Genomic DNA, 17,374 nt, shown 5'->3' with positions numbered 1-17,374 from the left:
GGATGGATGAATGAAAGGATGGATGGATGAAAGGATGGAAGGAAGGAAGGATGGATGGATGGATGGATGGATAGATGGATGGAAGGATAGAAGGATGGAAAGATAGAAGGATGTATGGAAGGATGGATGTAAGGATGGAAAGATGGATGGAAAGAAGGATGGATGGATGGAAGGATGGATGGATGGATGGATGGATGGATGGATGGAAGGATGGATGGATGAATGAAAGGATGGATGGATGAAAGGATGGAAGGAAGGAAGGATGGATGGATGGAAGGATGGATGGAAGGAAGGAAGGAAGGAAGGATGGGTGGAAGGATAGAAGGATGGATGGAAGGAAAGATGGATGGAAGGATGGATGGATGGATGGATGGAAGGATGGAAGGATGAATGGATGGATGGATGGATTGTCCAACAACCGAGAATTGAAACCTTCAGATGCTTCAAACGGTGCCTCAAGACTGGAGCAGGAGCAACAACCAGGACTGAATTCAGGAGAAGAGTTCAGCTCAGAACCGTGAGGGGAGGGGGGTGGGGGGCTAGGACATGTGACAGAATCAGAGCTGCTCTGTTCACACACAACCTGCTGTTTCTCTCCAAAATAGTAACTTTATTAAGTGTCTATAAAATGTAGGTAAAGGTTGATGTATAACAACCTGTTAAAATACACCAAAATGCAGGAAATGGCATCTCTGTTTTTCAGAATTTTCTGTGAGGACCCAAGAAAAGTGGCTATTAATGAGACATTTGTCTTGCCATATCAAGCCACCTTCGTCTCGCTCCTGAACTCCTAGAGCGAACGTAAAATCAGCCCCAGGCGACATGCAGCTGATTTGACCATCAAAGTGCATTTATTAAGGAAAAGTTCAACTGAGACACACCTTTGTTATAAAATCGAGCAAACAAACAATTGTTTCTAAGTGTTAATCTTGTTAATTTCTTGTTAAATTCCTCCCGTGCACACTCTCGCGGCTGCCATTTAGCAGCCAATCAATTTTTGGCACAACACCGTCCCACATTTCCGGGTTGTCAGTGATGACAAATGCGACGTGTCAGCGGTGACGCATAGTAGATCCAACTTAAATGGCGAAGCGACGTATTTGTGTTTTTCCGCTTTATTAGACATATTTGGACTGATGTGTATACGACAGTGCAACGTGCACGGCAACAAGTATAATAACTGTTTTGCTGGCTTGAAGCTTGTTGGCCCATCCAAAACAAGAAAAAAACCCATAAATTAGCCACAGCGTTGTATAAGCGGCAGTGTTCAAAACCTGTGCAGAAATTAGCGGTTTATAGTCTGGAAATTACAGTTATAAGTGTTATTTTTTTTAATTGATTTTTTTGTGTTCCCCCTCAGGTGGAAGAGACCGACGTGGTGGCCCAGTATTAACGTTTCCCTCACGCAGCAACCACGACAGAATACGAACGGATGACCTGAGGAGGCTGATCGCCTACCTCGCCGGGATTCCCAGGTGACACACATAGTTGCCTCCGCTCTGTGATGTGCATGAGCACCACTTTATCCCCCCCCGCCCCCCCTTCATAATAAATAAAGCAAACAATGCAAAGGACACGTAGCAACTGGATGACCCTGTAGAGGCAAACACGTGACGGAGAGGATGGAGCACGTGAGCATCAAGGCAGAAGCAGTTCGCTCACCGCAGCTCCTTGGCTGCTAGAAATCAGTGTTGGAGAGGCAGAGATGCTCAGACCGAAAGGTGGGGTAGGTGGAGGGAGGAGCTCCTGCCATAAATCACTAATCAAATGACAGAAGGAGAGAGAGGTGTCAGTGGAGAGAAAGCAGGGGGGGGTTAGAGCGGACAGAATCTGAGAGCGCATGTGTGGGGAGGTGTGTGTGTGTGAGCGGGGAGCGAGCCTTCGTGTGTGTGTGAAAGCAAAACAAAGTGTCGCAGTAGCTGAGGCGGTGCAGCAGCAGCGGTTCCTGTTGGCGAGGAGCTCCTCACCTCTCAGGTGAAAACACAGCGTTTAAACCTCTCCGGTCATTCCCGGTAAACTTACCTCCCTTCTTCCTGTCTCTGAGCGTCCCTCTGTCTCTGAGCGTCCCTCTGTCTCCTGGTCTTTTATTTTGTTGGTCTTCTTTTGACTTCCTAATGTCTTTTTCAAACTTGTCATATTGTTCAGATTTGGTTTTTATTTGTGTTTTGTGACTCAAGCTGCTTTATTTGGGGGGGAGTAACATCTGGACCTGGCTGCCTGCTAGCCGTCTGCTGACTGACAGGCTGTTTCATGGAGAGAACAGGTTTGGGATCAGGATGGAGGATGTAGTGAGGTGCAGTGATAGAGGATGATGTGATGGTGAGAATAGAGTGATGAGAGTCAAACATTATGGAGGAATTCCTGTAAAAGACAAAATGTTCAACGAAGGAAATGAGCCGTCGGTGTTTGTGCGTTCAGCAATTTTTTGTTGTTAACTACTGATGCATCAACAAAACTGATAGCTTCTTAAATAATAAATGAAATGTTTCTTTTTGGAGGGAAGATTTGAGCTGCTTGAAGCAGATTTGCATTGCGTGGTTTTGTGCACATGTCCAGGCCATGGCAGCGCAGGGGAATAGGGTTGCATATGCACAAATGTGCTGACGTGTGTTTTTATATGAAAGCACATTTGCTCCTCGTTTGTCACAGGTTTGTGTGTGTGTGCGTGCGTGCGCGTGTGTTGGAGTGCGTGGGTGGATGTCTGTTTGCTGCGTAGGCTTCTCACGGTATAGAAAATGCGTCATCTCACTATACGTTCTTCCGTCCCCATCTCTCGTTTCCTTCCTCTCTCCCCTCCATCGTTCCTCTCTCGTGTCTTCTCTCTTCCTCTCTGGATTATACTCTCCAATCCCTCCCACTCTTTTAATTCCTCCCGCTGACCTCCATCTCCATCCGTCCCAGCGAGGAGGTGTGCAAGCATGGCTTCACGGTCATCGTTGACATGCGTGGCTCCAAGTGGGACAGCATCAAGCCTTTGCTGAAGATCCTGCAGGAGTCCTTCCCGTCCTGCATCCACGTAGCCCTCATCATCAAACCGGATAACTTCTGGCAGAAGCAGAGGACCAACTTCGGCAGCTCTAAGTTTGAATTCGAGGTAGGATTGAACTTCAGCATGTCTTTGCAAAAGTCTTGACTTTTATTAACATGTAAGACATTCACGAGTTACATAAGTGGAGTGAGCATACCCAGATAGAAGAGCTGCAGTTCTGTTCATTCATTATTTTAGTAATGTGTCTTATAAATAGCTGACAACCACTATAGCTGCTGTTGTAGGTGTGCACACCACCAGCTTGTTGTCAGCTAAAAAATAAATGTCTTCATGTTCAGCCGTAATAAATAAATCACTGTCGAGCGTTTGTGACACCGTCAGTCGAACAGTGAACCCATGTTCACGGCTCATTTCATGAAGCAGTCTCTGAAGCAGATGTTTAGGTGCTCTGGCTTTGTATCGGTCATTCCAGTGTGTTCCTGAAGTATCTGGAGTTATCCCTCTGATCAGGACCAACCAGCAGCTTTGATCCCAGTTTGAGATTTTTCTTTTATACCCCTGCATAACATTAGACTCTTTCTGAGTGGTTTTCACTGATGGAAGCTTTGTGAGTGTGGAAGTTGCTTTGATTGCTCACATGTCCATAAACAAGCAGGTTCAGTGCAGTCTGATGACATCATATTGATTATCTGATCGCAAGAGTAGCCATCGGGAGAGTGCAATTATCCTCAAGCTGCCCTGCCGAGCCACATAAGCATTGATTACGGTATATATGTTCTGTGCACAAATGCCCTAGTTAGAAATATTGATTATGAAAAAAATAAATATATGTAAATGTATTCAGGAGTGTATTATAATCATATCTTTATATTATTCAGCATTGAGCATCCTAATACTTGCTGTCCTGAAACCGAGCATGTAGCAATGTAAAAGGATTTAAAGAGAACTGAGATGTGTTGCAGCTGAAATGAATCCTGCAAACACACAAACATGTTGGTGAAAACAGACGAGAAGCTTCTGGATAACTACAAGCAACATTTGTCACAGGTTTTACTGCTAAATATGACATTCGGTCCCGTTATTTGTCTCTGTAGCGCTCTGGTCCCTCTGAAACAGAATGTAACTACATGAGTGATCTTTTTACAGTTACTATTGTAAAATCTGGCACCGCACTCTCAAATAATTTCATAGCTATGTCGTTTGCACCTGTTTTTCATTGACCGTTGTATACGAACGTTTTTGTAAAGTAGTGTTATTAGTACTTTATGTGGCGGCACGGTGGCGCAGTTGGTAGAGCTGCTGCCTCTCAGCGAGAAAGTCGTTGGATCGAATCCTGGCTGGGGGGCCTTTCTATGTGGAGTTTGCATGTTCTGTCTGTGCATGTGTGGGTTTTCTCCGGGTACTCCAGTTTCCTCCCACAGATCAAAAACATGCACGTTAGACTGACTGGTAACTCTAAATGGTCCCTAGGTGAGAGAGTGAATGGTTGTTTGTCTCATTTGTCTCTATGTGTCCCTGTGATGGACTGGAGACCTGTCCAGGGTGTCCATGTGATGGACTGGAGACCTGACTGAAAATTGTTGGATTGTATACCTGGATTATTGAGCATGGACTTTGTTGGTTTTGAACCAGTTTGAAATGACTGTCGACGAGGAAGAGGGCTGGCACCGGAGGAGGGGGCGTGCCAAAGAGAGACCATCTTAGCACCAACATAACTGGTTTGTTCCTCTTTGGAGTAAGCTGTTGGTGGAGGAATCAGTTTTGTGTTGTGTGTTTCCTTGACTGATGAAGCCTTCTGGATGGAAGGTGAAACGTTTCAGCATTTAAAAAAAATAAAAAAAGAAATTGTCCAGATGACCTGACTGAAAATTGTTGGATTGTATACCTGGATTATTGAGCATGGACTTTGTTGTCCAAGGTGTCCCCCGCCTCTTGCACAGTGACTGCTGAATATGGTAACCAGTGACCCCCGTGACCTGAAAAGGAAGAAACGGGTAAAAGTGGATGGATGGATGGATGGAACTATTTAGACTACAAAGCATCTCTAAATTCAGACTGAGCATGTGCACTTGTAACTGTAAAAAGGCCAATTATCATTTTGTCTTTAAAGGGATAGTTCAGCTGTTTTGCAGTTGGGTTCTTTGGGAAAGATGTGAAGGATTATTTCGACAGCTCACTGAAGGTTTGGAAAAATAAAGTTTACCTTTGATAAGGACTGTTCTGATGGTAGCTAAGAAGTGGAATGTGTCGTTCTAAAACAACTCCTAACAAAATAATCAAAGCTGTTTTATAATCGTATACCTTTATCAATTTTGTATTTCAACGGTGTTTACATAAAATTTAGTGGTGGCGTTTATTGTTTCTAAATAACCGTGTAAAAAAAGGTGACTGAAAATGTTCAAACTAGTGCTGTAAGTGTTACTACTCAGTCTGCAGGTGAACATTTTGTCTGAAGCATCCTCTCCTGGTAAACGTTAATGAAAACCTAAAAAGACGAGTGTCTCTGTTCACACTCAGCAGAGAAGTGGGAGCTACAACACAGTAAACTGAACTGAAGCTCAGTTTTGATTGTTGTTAATAAATCTCTGGGTCCAGAGAGAGGACTCGTTGCCCAGACTTGCTCACTAATGGAGTTTCTTGAACGTGGCTGCGTCAGTGTTCCCCCCGGTGCAGTGGAAGCCGCCGTGCTTCTTCATCTGAGAACAACAGTGCATCTCTGCATTGTTCTGGCCTACACACGAACACCATCCCAGCTATCACTTCCACTCCATCCTTCTCTGGCCATGTGTGTGGGGGTGTTGTGCGGAGGTGGCTCCGCAGAAACACACAGGCAACGAAACCAAGCAAGAAGACGTTTCCTCTGAGAAATTATTTTGTAATGTGCCATTGGAGAGGTTTTCAGTTGGTTGAGATCAGGTATTAGAATTAAAACATGTTCCATGCACATAAGCTTTCACCTTCTTAATTTTATTTATTTGCTGCATTTCAAAGATTGTTATAGCCTCAGAGCTGCTTTTAGCACAATCAATAATATGAGTTTAAAACGCCCTGCTGATGTATTGTTAGTTATTATAGTTATTGTTTCACTAAAAGTCACATTTACATTTTGTTCTCACTGGGCGTGAGGGATCCAGAGTTTGAGAACAAAATAATCTGCAGTATTTACAATTTGCAAAGAACCAAACCACTAGATAAACAAACACAGTCTAATTTGTTGGTGCTCTAACATAATAATAAAAAAAACAACCGTCCCTGAAATAATTTGAAACTGACGATGTTCAACGGCATCCTTTAATGTGTGTTTCAATTCAACACGTCAGACTTTTCAACATTTCATCAGATGAATGTTCCTTGTAATTAAATGAGAAAGTCATGGAGTAAAAAATGGTTCCCTTTACTTGATATTTTCAGCAGCCCCTTTTGCAGAGATAATCTCCCACAAGCCATCGCTGTTCTTCATAACGAGACGTCTGCGTTTGCCAACAGGTAGTTTGGCAAACTGCTCCAGCTGTCTCAGGTTTGAAGGGTGGTGTCTCCACACTGCAGTGTTCAGATCTTCCATAAACGTTCAACCTTTATTAAATCCTGTCTCATAGAGGGCTATTGAAGAATAGTCCAATGTTGTTTTCTCGGGCAGTCTTGGATGTTTTGGGTTATCTTTCTATAAGCTGTGTTTGAGGCTGAATGTTCTGACACTGAGCGATATGTTTCACTCCACCATGCCTTGATAGTCTTGAGATCTCAACCTGCCCTGCACAGATTCAAGGTTTGCTGTTCCAGATGCAGCAAAGCCGCTCCAAAACAAAACCGAGTGTTTCTCAGTAGGTATGATTTTCTTTTCTGCGAAGGTTTCATGTTTCTTTCTGTAAACATGGAGCAGATCTGACTGCTCACAAAGCTCCAGCTGTTTTAGTGCGTCACATAAACCTTTGGGGATTCTCAACATGCCTTTTGACAAACTCCCCTCTGTCTTTTGAATATTTTCCTGTCAATAGTGGAGTCCATCACGATTCAGAATGTGACGGATGGATGCTGTGATCAAAAAGTGACGTACCGTATTTTCCGCCGTACACGTCGCACCACCCTATAAGTCACATCAGTCCATATTGTCTAATAAAGTGGAAAAATTCATAAATACTTCACTTTGCTGTATACATTGCATCTATTACAGTATGTGTCACCGCTGGCGCATCGCGTTTGTTACCGCTGACAACCCGGAAATGTGGGCTGGTGTTGTGCCAAAAATCAATTGGCTGCCAAATGGCAGCCGCAGGGCCATGCATGGGAGGACTTTAACAAGAATTTAACAAGACTAACACTTAAAAACATTTATTTGTTTGCTCGACTTTATAGTAAAGGTACGTCTTAGTCTAACTTTGCCTTAATAAATGCACTTGGACGGTAAATATGTATGTATAAATATGTTGCTTCGGCGTGTAAGTCGCAGGGCATGCACATTATGCAAAAAAAATTGCAACTTATAGGGCGAAAAATACGGTACTTTGATCATGTTACTTTCATTATTAAAATGTTTTTACTCATTTGATGGATTGAGATTCAGATACCGTGCAGTGTCGTTAAGAAAGGAACTGCTGGCAAAAAGCAAAGCTCAGGGTATGAAAGTAGCATTTAGCTGCTTTGCATGCCAAAGTTTTAACTCGACCAGCACTAACGTAGCACTAAACTAGCACTGAAACACTGAATCCCATAGCAGTGAACCATGATTTAGCAGTTCAGCTTGTATGTTTTGGGTTGGCTTCCTTGGCTCTTTTTCTACCATCTACACTGTGCAACTGATCGACCTGAGGTCGCATTTTCTCTTGCGTCCACATCCTGGGAGGATGGCTACTGTCCCATGAACCTTATATTTTTTAACAACATTGATAGCTGTAGTCAGAGGAACATCAAGCTGCTTGGAGATGGTCTTTTAGCCTTTCCCTTTAACATGGATATCTATAATCTGCACCTTTGCTTTCTCTGCTCATTACTCAGTGTGGTGCACACAACCATGCCAAACTACCCAGGGTCTGTTTGTTTCCTTTAAATAGGCTGAAAGACTGATGAACAGCTTGAAGGCTCCCGTGATACTAATTAAGGTCAACCACTTAGTTTGAAGCATGACTATAATGCAAAAATTAAGTCTATTTGAGGGTACCACCAAATCTGTCCATAGTATTTTAGCATATCTATAAAATAAACAACAAATTGTTTCCTCTTACATTTTTTTGTTTACTCTTTAACTTATTACTCTTATTTGTGCTTATTCTTATACTAAAGGGATGTAGATATACATTAGACAATTGCTTCTAACTAAATCGCTTTTCAGGAGAACTGAGCAAGCTGACAGCATACCAGGCCACTAACATGAACCTAAATCTCTCCATTAGACCACCATGGTGTCGTTAGAGGGCTTGACAAAAGTCGTGGACCCCTCCCAGCTGACGTCTGACTTCGACGGCAGCCTGGACTACAACCATGAAGAGTGGATTGAGGTGAGCCTGACCCACCCACATCCCCAAAGTCATAACAGAACTGTGATTTAGTGCCAGATTCTTCAGTCAGTCAGCTGCACTGTTGGTGACTGAGAACTGATTGACCCTCACTCGAGTGTTTCTCTCTTGTCGTTGCCCAGGTCCGCGTGGCGTTTGAGGAGTTCTCCGGTCATGCCACTCAAATGTTGACTCGACTTGAGGAGATGCAGGAAACCGTGTCAAGGAAGGATTTCCCCAAAGACTTGGAGGGAGCAAGGCGAATGATAGAAGAACACGCCGCGCTGAAGAAAAAGATTATAAAAGCACCGATAGAAGAGCTGGATACTGAGGGACAGAGGTAGGAAACAAACCTACTATTCTAATAAATTACTAACACATTAATAGTGAGAAAGTAAAAGGGGTGACATCATTCTCTTCAAATTTGAAATGAATCTCTATGATGCATTTATTTCAAGTCTGTCAAGGTCAGATGATCAGGGTGGTTTCTGTTTATTCCAATTATAAGAGGACTGATAAAAATTACTTGGAGGACAAGTCTTTTTGGAACCTTGAGTTGTGTCTTATGTGTTTTTCAACTACAGTGTTTCCACTACCATTATACAAGCGGGGCAAACCGCCCCGTCAACAGAACCAAGCGCCCTGCCTACTGAACTGCGCACACCCCACCCATTGGCACTGGTGTAGCTCTAAGCTAGCATTGCGCAATACAGGCACACTAGCTAAAAAGCTAAAGGCAGCTCTCACGCTGAACCTTCTCGGCTCAGATGTGTCTCTGTCCCCGGCTCTAAAACTTTCGATACAAACAGCGCACATCTCAGATGTGTCGTCGTCTCCCACCCCCAACCCTCGACAAAAATCACGAACGAGATGAGCGCCCCACCATGGCAAGTTATCTAGGGGAAACATGGAACTATTGTTCACTTGGAATAATTATCAGCAAAACTGAACAATGTGAGGTTTCCCAGACATAATAAAAAATAATAAACTGGTGCTGCCGAGTTCCTGTGGCACTTCAGAGCACAGCATAATGAGACCAAGAGGCTAACATTATCTTTATAAGAAAGAAGAATGAAGAACATAAAAGAAATATTACAAAATACAGGCGCATTGTTGAGTCAGATGAGGCAAAGCTGGTTTTTATTTTTCACTCTTCGTTTGAGCGTGAATTGATTCAGCATGTCACTTCAACAGTAAAACACAGAGTTGTCGTTTTTAAAGGAATGTTTTATCTGTTTTGAGTTGGGTTTCTGTATAAAAGTCATAAATGTTGTTTATTTTACCTGTTGTGGAAAACGTCTTGAATAGCATCAGTTTGAAGAAAGCAGTTGCATCTGACAGGATGGGAGAGCTAACGGCTAGTTCGAACACAGCTAAAGTAAAATTTATAGCAGCTCCTGCTAATGCTATACACTAATTTAGCATTTCACAGATATTTGCCATAAATGCGGTGTTGTTCAAGTGTAAATAGTTGCAGCTTGCTTTAGCACTTTTGGTGTGACTTTGGGTCACTTTTGGTTGAACTTGTATACATTTTTCTCCTAGGCTAACCATATAATACAAAGCTGATGGCATCATAAACATTAAATGTTTACATTTGTGTCCCGCTATGACAAGTTTAAGACTGAAGTTGTTTTAAGGTGGTAGTATCTGCTTTGAAAGATGTTGTTTTTTTGTTTTTTTTTGGGTCAAAACAGTTTACATCAGACGTGGGCAATATGTGGTCTTTGGACAATCTCCATCCGTTCCTCAATATTCTTAAAGAAACAAAGAAAGGAAGAGGAAAAGGAAAACAAGTTGATGAAAACCTACATTTTATCAATAAAACTTGAGGAAGGCTAAAAACCTCTTGGATAAATTCATTTAAAAGTTTTGCGTTAAGAAAGGCTAAAAAAATGTTCTTATGTTGTGTTTCCAGAACTAAACAGAACTAAACTGAGCTTTAAAGCTCCTAAAAGCAAATGTACATTTTTATTTTTTGTTTTTATGTTTATTTATGTATTTATTTATTTGTTTACTTACTTACTTATTTCTTCATACAATGATGACAACACATAGCAATTATTATTATTATTATTATTATTATTATTATTATTATTACTTACTTACTTCTTACTTTCTTACTTGGGCGGCTGTGGCTGGGTGGTTAGAGCAGTCGTTCTCCAATGCGAGAGTTGGGGGTTTGAATCCACCAGCAGTCACATGCTGAAGTGTCCCTGGGCAAGACACTGAACCCCTCATAGCCTCTGATGTGTGTCCCATCAGTGTATGAATGTGATAAAGCTCTGATTAGTCTCTTTAGAATGATTTGTTCAATTAGCTTTGTAGAGATCTAGTATAGAGCTGTATGAACGGGTCAATGAGGCACAGATTGTAGTAAAGTACTTTGAGTATCTTGAAATAAGATAGAAAGGCGCTATATAAGTACAGTCCATTTACCATTTTATTTACCGGTACTTATTACTTACTTGTTACTTACTTCTTTCTTACTTTTTACTTATTACTTGCTTACTTATTACCGGTACTTACTTCTTACTTACTTACTTACTTATTTTGCATATTTAAACTTATAAATTTGTTGTCACAAGAGCCATTTTCCAGACAGTGTGTTTTACGTCCCTAAAGAGACGTACACTGCCCGGTCAAAAAAAGTCACCACCTGGATTTATCTAAGCACATGGGTAAGGGCCTCTCGTTGTACGATTACCACAAGAAGTTATTTAACCCTAACTGATGCAGTGAGTAGATCAGAAGTTCAGTAGAGTCAAATATTTGGCTTCAAGCAGAGAAAACATCTGAGGAGATTTCTGAAACGACTAAAATCTGCTTCAGAATTGTCCAACACTTTATTAAAAACTGGAAGGACAGTGGAGAGTGAGCATCAGGGTAAGAAGAGTGATGCACCCATCATGCCTTGTGTCTACTATACGAGCCTGTGGGGACGGTCTATGATCTGGGGTTGCTGCAGTTGGTCTGGTCTAAGTTCAGCAACATTATGTGCCCAAAGACTGAGGTCAGCTGAACATGCTGAACGACCAGGTTATTCCATCATCAGAGAGCTCATCTTCATGAGACTGGACAGGAGTAAATGTGCCGTTGCAGAAGCTTGTGGAAACGATGCCACAGAGAATGTGCACCGTAAACAAATCTATACACAGTCTAATGAAATGTTTGTGTGTGTGACCTTTTTTTGGCCAGGCAGTATAGTTTTATCAACCATGCTAACTATGCTACAAGAAGAAAAATCCTAAAAAGAGACTTCCAAATGGTCTGTCTTATAGAAAATATATTTACTCTTTCTCTATGTGATCCTTCAGTTGCATTAAATGCCTTGATTTGGCACTCCAGAAAATAAAAAGTTGCCCACCCCTGGTCTAAATGGACCTATTTCCAAAGTGTATTTTTCCACCAACACCAACTCCAGTCTTATAAAGTTCATAGCTGCTCCTGATCATTCTGTTATTTCAACCTTATGTCCTTAATGCCCAGCTCTAAGGGTGCACAGGAAGTGCCGCACGTTGCTGCAGCAACTGTTTACACTTGTAAAGAAGTGCCAGTTTCCGTGTAAATAACCATCTTATGAATAAATTATATCTATAATTTAAACTGACAGTGGTGTCAAGGTTGTTGAAGTTGAAATTGCATCAACAGTTCAATTCTTTGGTGTCGTTTTATAACAAGAACAATGCGGTTTGGTCTTGGCCGTGTTCAAACGCACACCTTTTCTCTAAACTGAGGCCGTTCGAGAAGTTCTCCACAACACGCAACTTTTCAAATGCGTTGGAGGTTTTACATGAAAAACATCTTCAAATTAGAAAAACTATTTCTTTAATGCATGGGCGTGTGCATTACCGTTGTGCCGACTTTTAAAGCATATCAAAATGTTTATTACATGATACCTTAGATCATGTTGGTTGAAGGCAAAAACGTTTTTGTAAAAGTTTGAGTTTTTTTTGTGTGAATTTTACTTAAACATGAGCTGCTCACCTAATGATTCTGACTGAGCGTACTCGTTTATGGAGACGCAGCCGCCTGGCAGCAAGTTTTTAACAAACCCAATTGTTTTTAAAGGACTTTTTATCAAAGTGTTAGCCAAGCAACATTATGATTTATAAACTGCATGTTTTGCCTGAGTCCAAGCCGTTCATAAAATGAGCATTTTTACAGGAGTTCAGAAAAAAACACGTCTCCTTCAGTCTGATTGTAATTTATTGGACCATCCCAAATAAAGCTATTCATGTAATCACAACTGTATTATTTTATTTATTCATTAAAAGCAGCAGGAGGAACACTATTCCAACGTTTTATAGACTTATTGGCTAAGAAAGTTTTTCTTGCAAACCTCCCTGCTGCTGGGGAAATGCCTAACGTGCAATATTTGATTAGAACATAAGAAAAGTCAAATGACGCTTCTTTTTTAATTAATTTCTGAGTCAGTTGATGTGTTAAATTGTTTGATTGCTCATAAGTCAGAATTCAACCAGTCTTGACATCTGTTTCCAGGTTGCTTCAGAGGATTCAGTGCAGCGAGTCCTTTTTGAACCGTAATAGCAGCAGTGGTGGGGGTGGAGGTGGTGGTGGCACCGGCAGTAGCAGCGGTGGTGTTTGTAACCCCGACACCCAGGGCCTGGTGCCGCGGATCACGCAGCTGCTGGACAAGCTGCACTCCACCCGGCAGCGGCTGCACCAGACCTGGCACGTCCGCAAGCTGCAGCTGGACCAGTGCTTTCAGCTTCGCCTGTTTGAACAGGACGCAGAGAAGGTGTGCGCACGAACGGGAGCAGGGTGTTGTACAGTGTGAGCTGGGATCAGAGCTAATCTACAACTACAGACGGTGATCGTGTGGGGCTGGCATCTGTCAATAATTAAACTTAATTACAGCTGCAGCGATGCATTGATTGATGCTGTTGGTGAAGACCACATAAACTGATGTTCGTTTTCATTTGCCATTCAAACTGTTTATCTTATCATATAAAAGAAACTAGAGAAATTACACTTTCTCTGAAAAGTCTGTGTGAATGCTAAGAACTGAATGAGTGAAGAAATTTGATGAAAAAGCTGAAACTGAGTTGTTAAAGCTGAAAAAATGCAAAACACTAGCCAAAAACTTAAAGAAAAACACTTGCTAAAAGTAGGAAAATGCAGGTAAAATGTACAAGTAGTTAAATGCTAAAGCCAACTAAAAATTAAACTTGAAATGCTAGCTAAAAGCTTAAAGGAGCCAAATGCTAACTAAAACCAGCTAAACATGAATTAAAATCTAAATGTAGCTAAACTTTAGGTAAAAGTCATGCCATGCTAGCTAAAAGCAGCAAAACAGTAGCTAAAAATTAAAAAGAAACAAAACAATTTCTAGAAAGCAAAATGCTAACTTGAACCTAAAAGGAGAAAAATGCTAAGTGAAAGTAGTCAACTGCAAGCTAACTTGAGCAAAATGCAAGCTAAAAGCCAAAAGTAAATATTGTCCCCATTGCATTGTAAGGCCTGAGTTGGCCCAGCCCGGGTTCTGCATCTTTGCATTGGGTGGTCCGGCCCACTTCCAGCTCTGTTTTTGGAACCCATAGATCTAGGGTTCCATGCAGGCCGACTAGCGCTGAAGCTTTGACGTCAGCAGCCTACAGGCCACTAATTGCTTCACTGCTTCACTTGTTCTTGAAACTTCAAATGACTGCACTCAAGCTAGCTTTAGCTAGCATTAGCTTTCCTTCTTACCTTGTCCTACATTCATGAAGCTGTGGTACTTCCTCGTGCACTCTCATGTATTATGCTTCTTCTAGCAGAATGCAGCTTTCTCTGCCTCTCTTTTCATTTGTTTTTAACAAGAGAACAATGTATGAGATCTGTGCTTCCTGTTGTCGGGTGCTGCAAAAATGACATCACGTGAACCTCGGGCATTCTTTCTACGATGGTCCTGCCCACATGCAAAAGCAACCAAGGCTGTGCAGGATCAGGGAAGACCTGGTTGGGCTGACCAGGGCCATGCCAGACCTTACATTGCAAAAACACCATACATGCTTGCTATACATTAGCAGAAAGCACGTTGCTGTTTGTGCTCATGTACAGCACATCAGCTTAAAACTAAAGGCTAGCTGAAAGTAGCAAAATGCTAGCTAAGTAACATCAGGTGTATGGTGAAGCAGATAAAGAAATAGAGGATTTCCTGGTTTTCTATAGAGAATTTGTTTTATTTTTGATAAAGGTAAAATGTTTTTTAAAGTACAAAGTTACTCAATCCAAAGCTCCAAGCCAAAACGTCTGGAATAAGTTGAACATTTGGACTTTTTGACAATAAAATATTGCAAAATTTGCAGAAGTGCTTAAATAAAAAAGGTACAAAAGAAAGAGTGAAGAGAAACAGGATTAAATACTGAGTCTGCATTCACACAACAATGACTCCAAAGTTTCATCTTCTGCAGCCTCGCAGAGTCAGTTAATCGTTATTCAGGTGCACGGCCACCACCCAGACAGCTCAGGCAGGCCGTGACAGCTGCGGCACAAAATAGAAGGAAACAGGGAGTGAAAATCGGGGATCCACTTTTGAGTAAGTAGAATAAAACAGCAGTCTGCAGTAACGGAGGGAGCTGCAGTCCTGGACACGCTGCAGCAGCAGGAGCTTGTTGCTAGGACACCACAGGCCACAAGTTGTTCTCCAGGAGAGCATGAGAGGATTCTCTTCATAGAGGCGATCCGTTTGTTTCCTGGCCTGGAGAAAAGACAGCTCTGTGCACACTGCGGCAGCAGAAGTTTACTCGCATGGCCGTGTGTTTCTGTCCTGCAATAAACTTGTGTTTGTGTCCAACTCGTTTTTTAACGTGTGTGTTTTGCATCTTCCTGCGTCAGATGTTTGACTGGATCATGCACAACAAGGGTTTGTTTCTGGCAAGCTACACAGAGATTGGCAACAACCACCCCCACGCTGTGGAGCTGCAAACCCAGCATAACCACTTTGCTATGAACTGCATGGTAAGATACACACACAGATGTGCGGCAAGAAGTAACACATTTCCGCCCACTTGGACTCAAGTCCTTGCCCCGAACAGTTTAATCATACAGTCACTGCACTTAGCATCAACCTCTAGTGCTGCGTTTGAGTGTTTGTTTGGAGACACTTGTGCTTCGGTGCACATTTTCTACATAATCACAGCAACACAACTAGGTATTAAGTAATCCTATTCTCTATCCACACTTGGCCTTACATAACTATTATAAAACTGTTGAGGCCAGGATTTTCTCTAGCTATTAGTTTCTGCACGATGAGACAATGGCTGATGCCGTTTACTTCACTCTCCCCCATTTTTAGGCTTCCAAGTTTACATTTTTACTATTGTTTATCCTCACTGATGAACCCTTTTGCCCCGTGTCCTGCTGCGCAGAATGTGTATGTGAACATTAATCGGATCGTGTCAGTGGGCAGCCGGCTGCTGGAATCGGGTCACTACGCCTCTCAGCAGATTAAGCAGATCTCAGGTCAGCTGGAGCAGGAGTGGAAGGCCTTCGCTGCGGCGCTGGATGAACGTAGCACACTGTTAGAGATGTCGGCGAGCTTCCACCAGAAATGTGACCAGGTAAATCTGCCTGAACAAAATTCAGTGTTCGTTTCTTTCTCTTCTTTTTTTCTTGTTAGCGTTACGGTACGTAACAGGAAAAAGGAGTTCAGTTTATGATTTATAACTCATTTTATTTAAGGAACACATCAAGCTTAATAAACGCCTACGTTTTAAGCTTGTGTTTTATGTACAAAATTTTTATTTAACTAAATATCTTTAATTATAGTCTTAAAAAAAGTTATTGTTCTCATATTCCAGTAAGTTGCTCTGGCCTTTGTTGTTTAAGTTTTTACAATAGAGATCTATCTGTCTACTAAAGTCATACTCACTAAATGAGCATATGTTTTTTTCTCCAGCCTGTTGCACATCATTTGCACTTGCGATTTGTTCCTCTCAGCATTGTATTCACAAAGAAAATAATGCTAATTAACAGAAGAGGAAGGCCTTCACTGTTAATGATAAAATTGGCATGACTAAAACATACCCAGTCATACCAGTAACAGGTAACAGGTCTCTCTTGTAAATGATTCCTCGAGGTTCAATGGGAACTAACCTGTATAAATAAAGGTAGAATAAATCCCCGCCTAATTCAACAGGTTTTTTCAACAGCACTAGTCTTTGAGAATTTAATGTTTTTTACTAGAGCCCAACCGATATATTGATCCGGCTGATAATTTAGACCAATGTAGACTTTTTGGGAACATATCATTATCAGTGATAATGGTCCCAATATTGGCCGATATAAACACTTCTATTTTTCACCCCTAAAATGCTGGAACCAGCTGTAATTGTACAATGTATCCAGCAGAGGGCACATGAAGACTACTTTCAAGTCATGTTTGTTTACTTTAAGTTTCGCTTTCAGCACAGATGAAGTAGGGAGCAATACTGTGCAGTGTGTTTTACTGAACAGCGCATCGCAAGTTTATTTTAACTGATCTGTAAAATTAAATAATAAATTCTCTTCAATCCTGCATCCTGCTTGTCAATAGCTATGTGCCTCTCAATTTAGCAAGCTAACAACAAAAAGGTTAAATTGTGTCATCTGGACCAGTTTCTTTAAGTGAGAAACATTTCGTCCCCCATCCGGAGAACTTACAGATTTGTCCCATAGGTAGCCTTCATTCAACATCGTAATGAAGGCTACCTATGGGACAAATCTGTAAGTTCTCAGGATGGGGGATGAAATGTTTCTCCCTTAAAGAAACTCGTCCAGATGACATGATTTAACCTTTTTGTTATCTACCTGGATGATTGAGCTTACAACCTTATCTGTATAGCATGCTAACATTTAGAATGATAACCTAGCATAGGTTATTGCCTTATAAAACTTTATCCAGAACAATGAA

At 41.6% G+C, this 17,374-nt stretch overlaps 1 protein-coding gene across 1 annotated transcript in view; it reads left to right on the top strand.

The window, feature by feature from the left end:
• trioa (trio Rho guanine nucleotide exchange factor a) overlaps window positions 1-17,374 on the top strand; it is a 123,076-nt gene that overhangs the window by 38,815 nt on the left and 66,887 nt on the right. Inside the window, exons 3-9 of the mRNA XM_037693755.1 lie at window positions 1,361-1,475; window positions 2,902-3,094; window positions 8,377-8,481; window positions 8,622-8,818; window positions 12,982-13,240; window positions 15,319-15,441; window positions 15,852-16,043. Coding sequence (XP_037549683.1) covers window positions 1,361-1,475; window positions 2,902-3,094; window positions 8,377-8,481; window positions 8,622-8,818; window positions 12,982-13,240; window positions 15,319-15,441; window positions 15,852-16,043 — 1,184 coding nt within the window. The remainder of the gene's footprint in view (window positions 1-1,360; window positions 1,476-2,901; window positions 3,095-8,376; window positions 8,482-8,621; window positions 8,819-12,981; window positions 13,241-15,318; window positions 15,442-15,851; window positions 16,044-17,374) is intronic.

The sequence above is a fragment of the Nematolebias whitei genome, chromosome 19 (assembly GCF_014905685.2).
Source record: "Nematolebias whitei isolate Nwh7 chromosome 19, NemWhi1, whole genome shotgun sequence".
Taxonomy (NCBI): Eukaryota; Metazoa; Chordata; class Actinopteri; order Cyprinodontiformes; family Rivulidae; genus Nematolebias; species Nematolebias whitei.
This window is presented reverse-complemented; position numbering and strand designations above follow the sequence as displayed.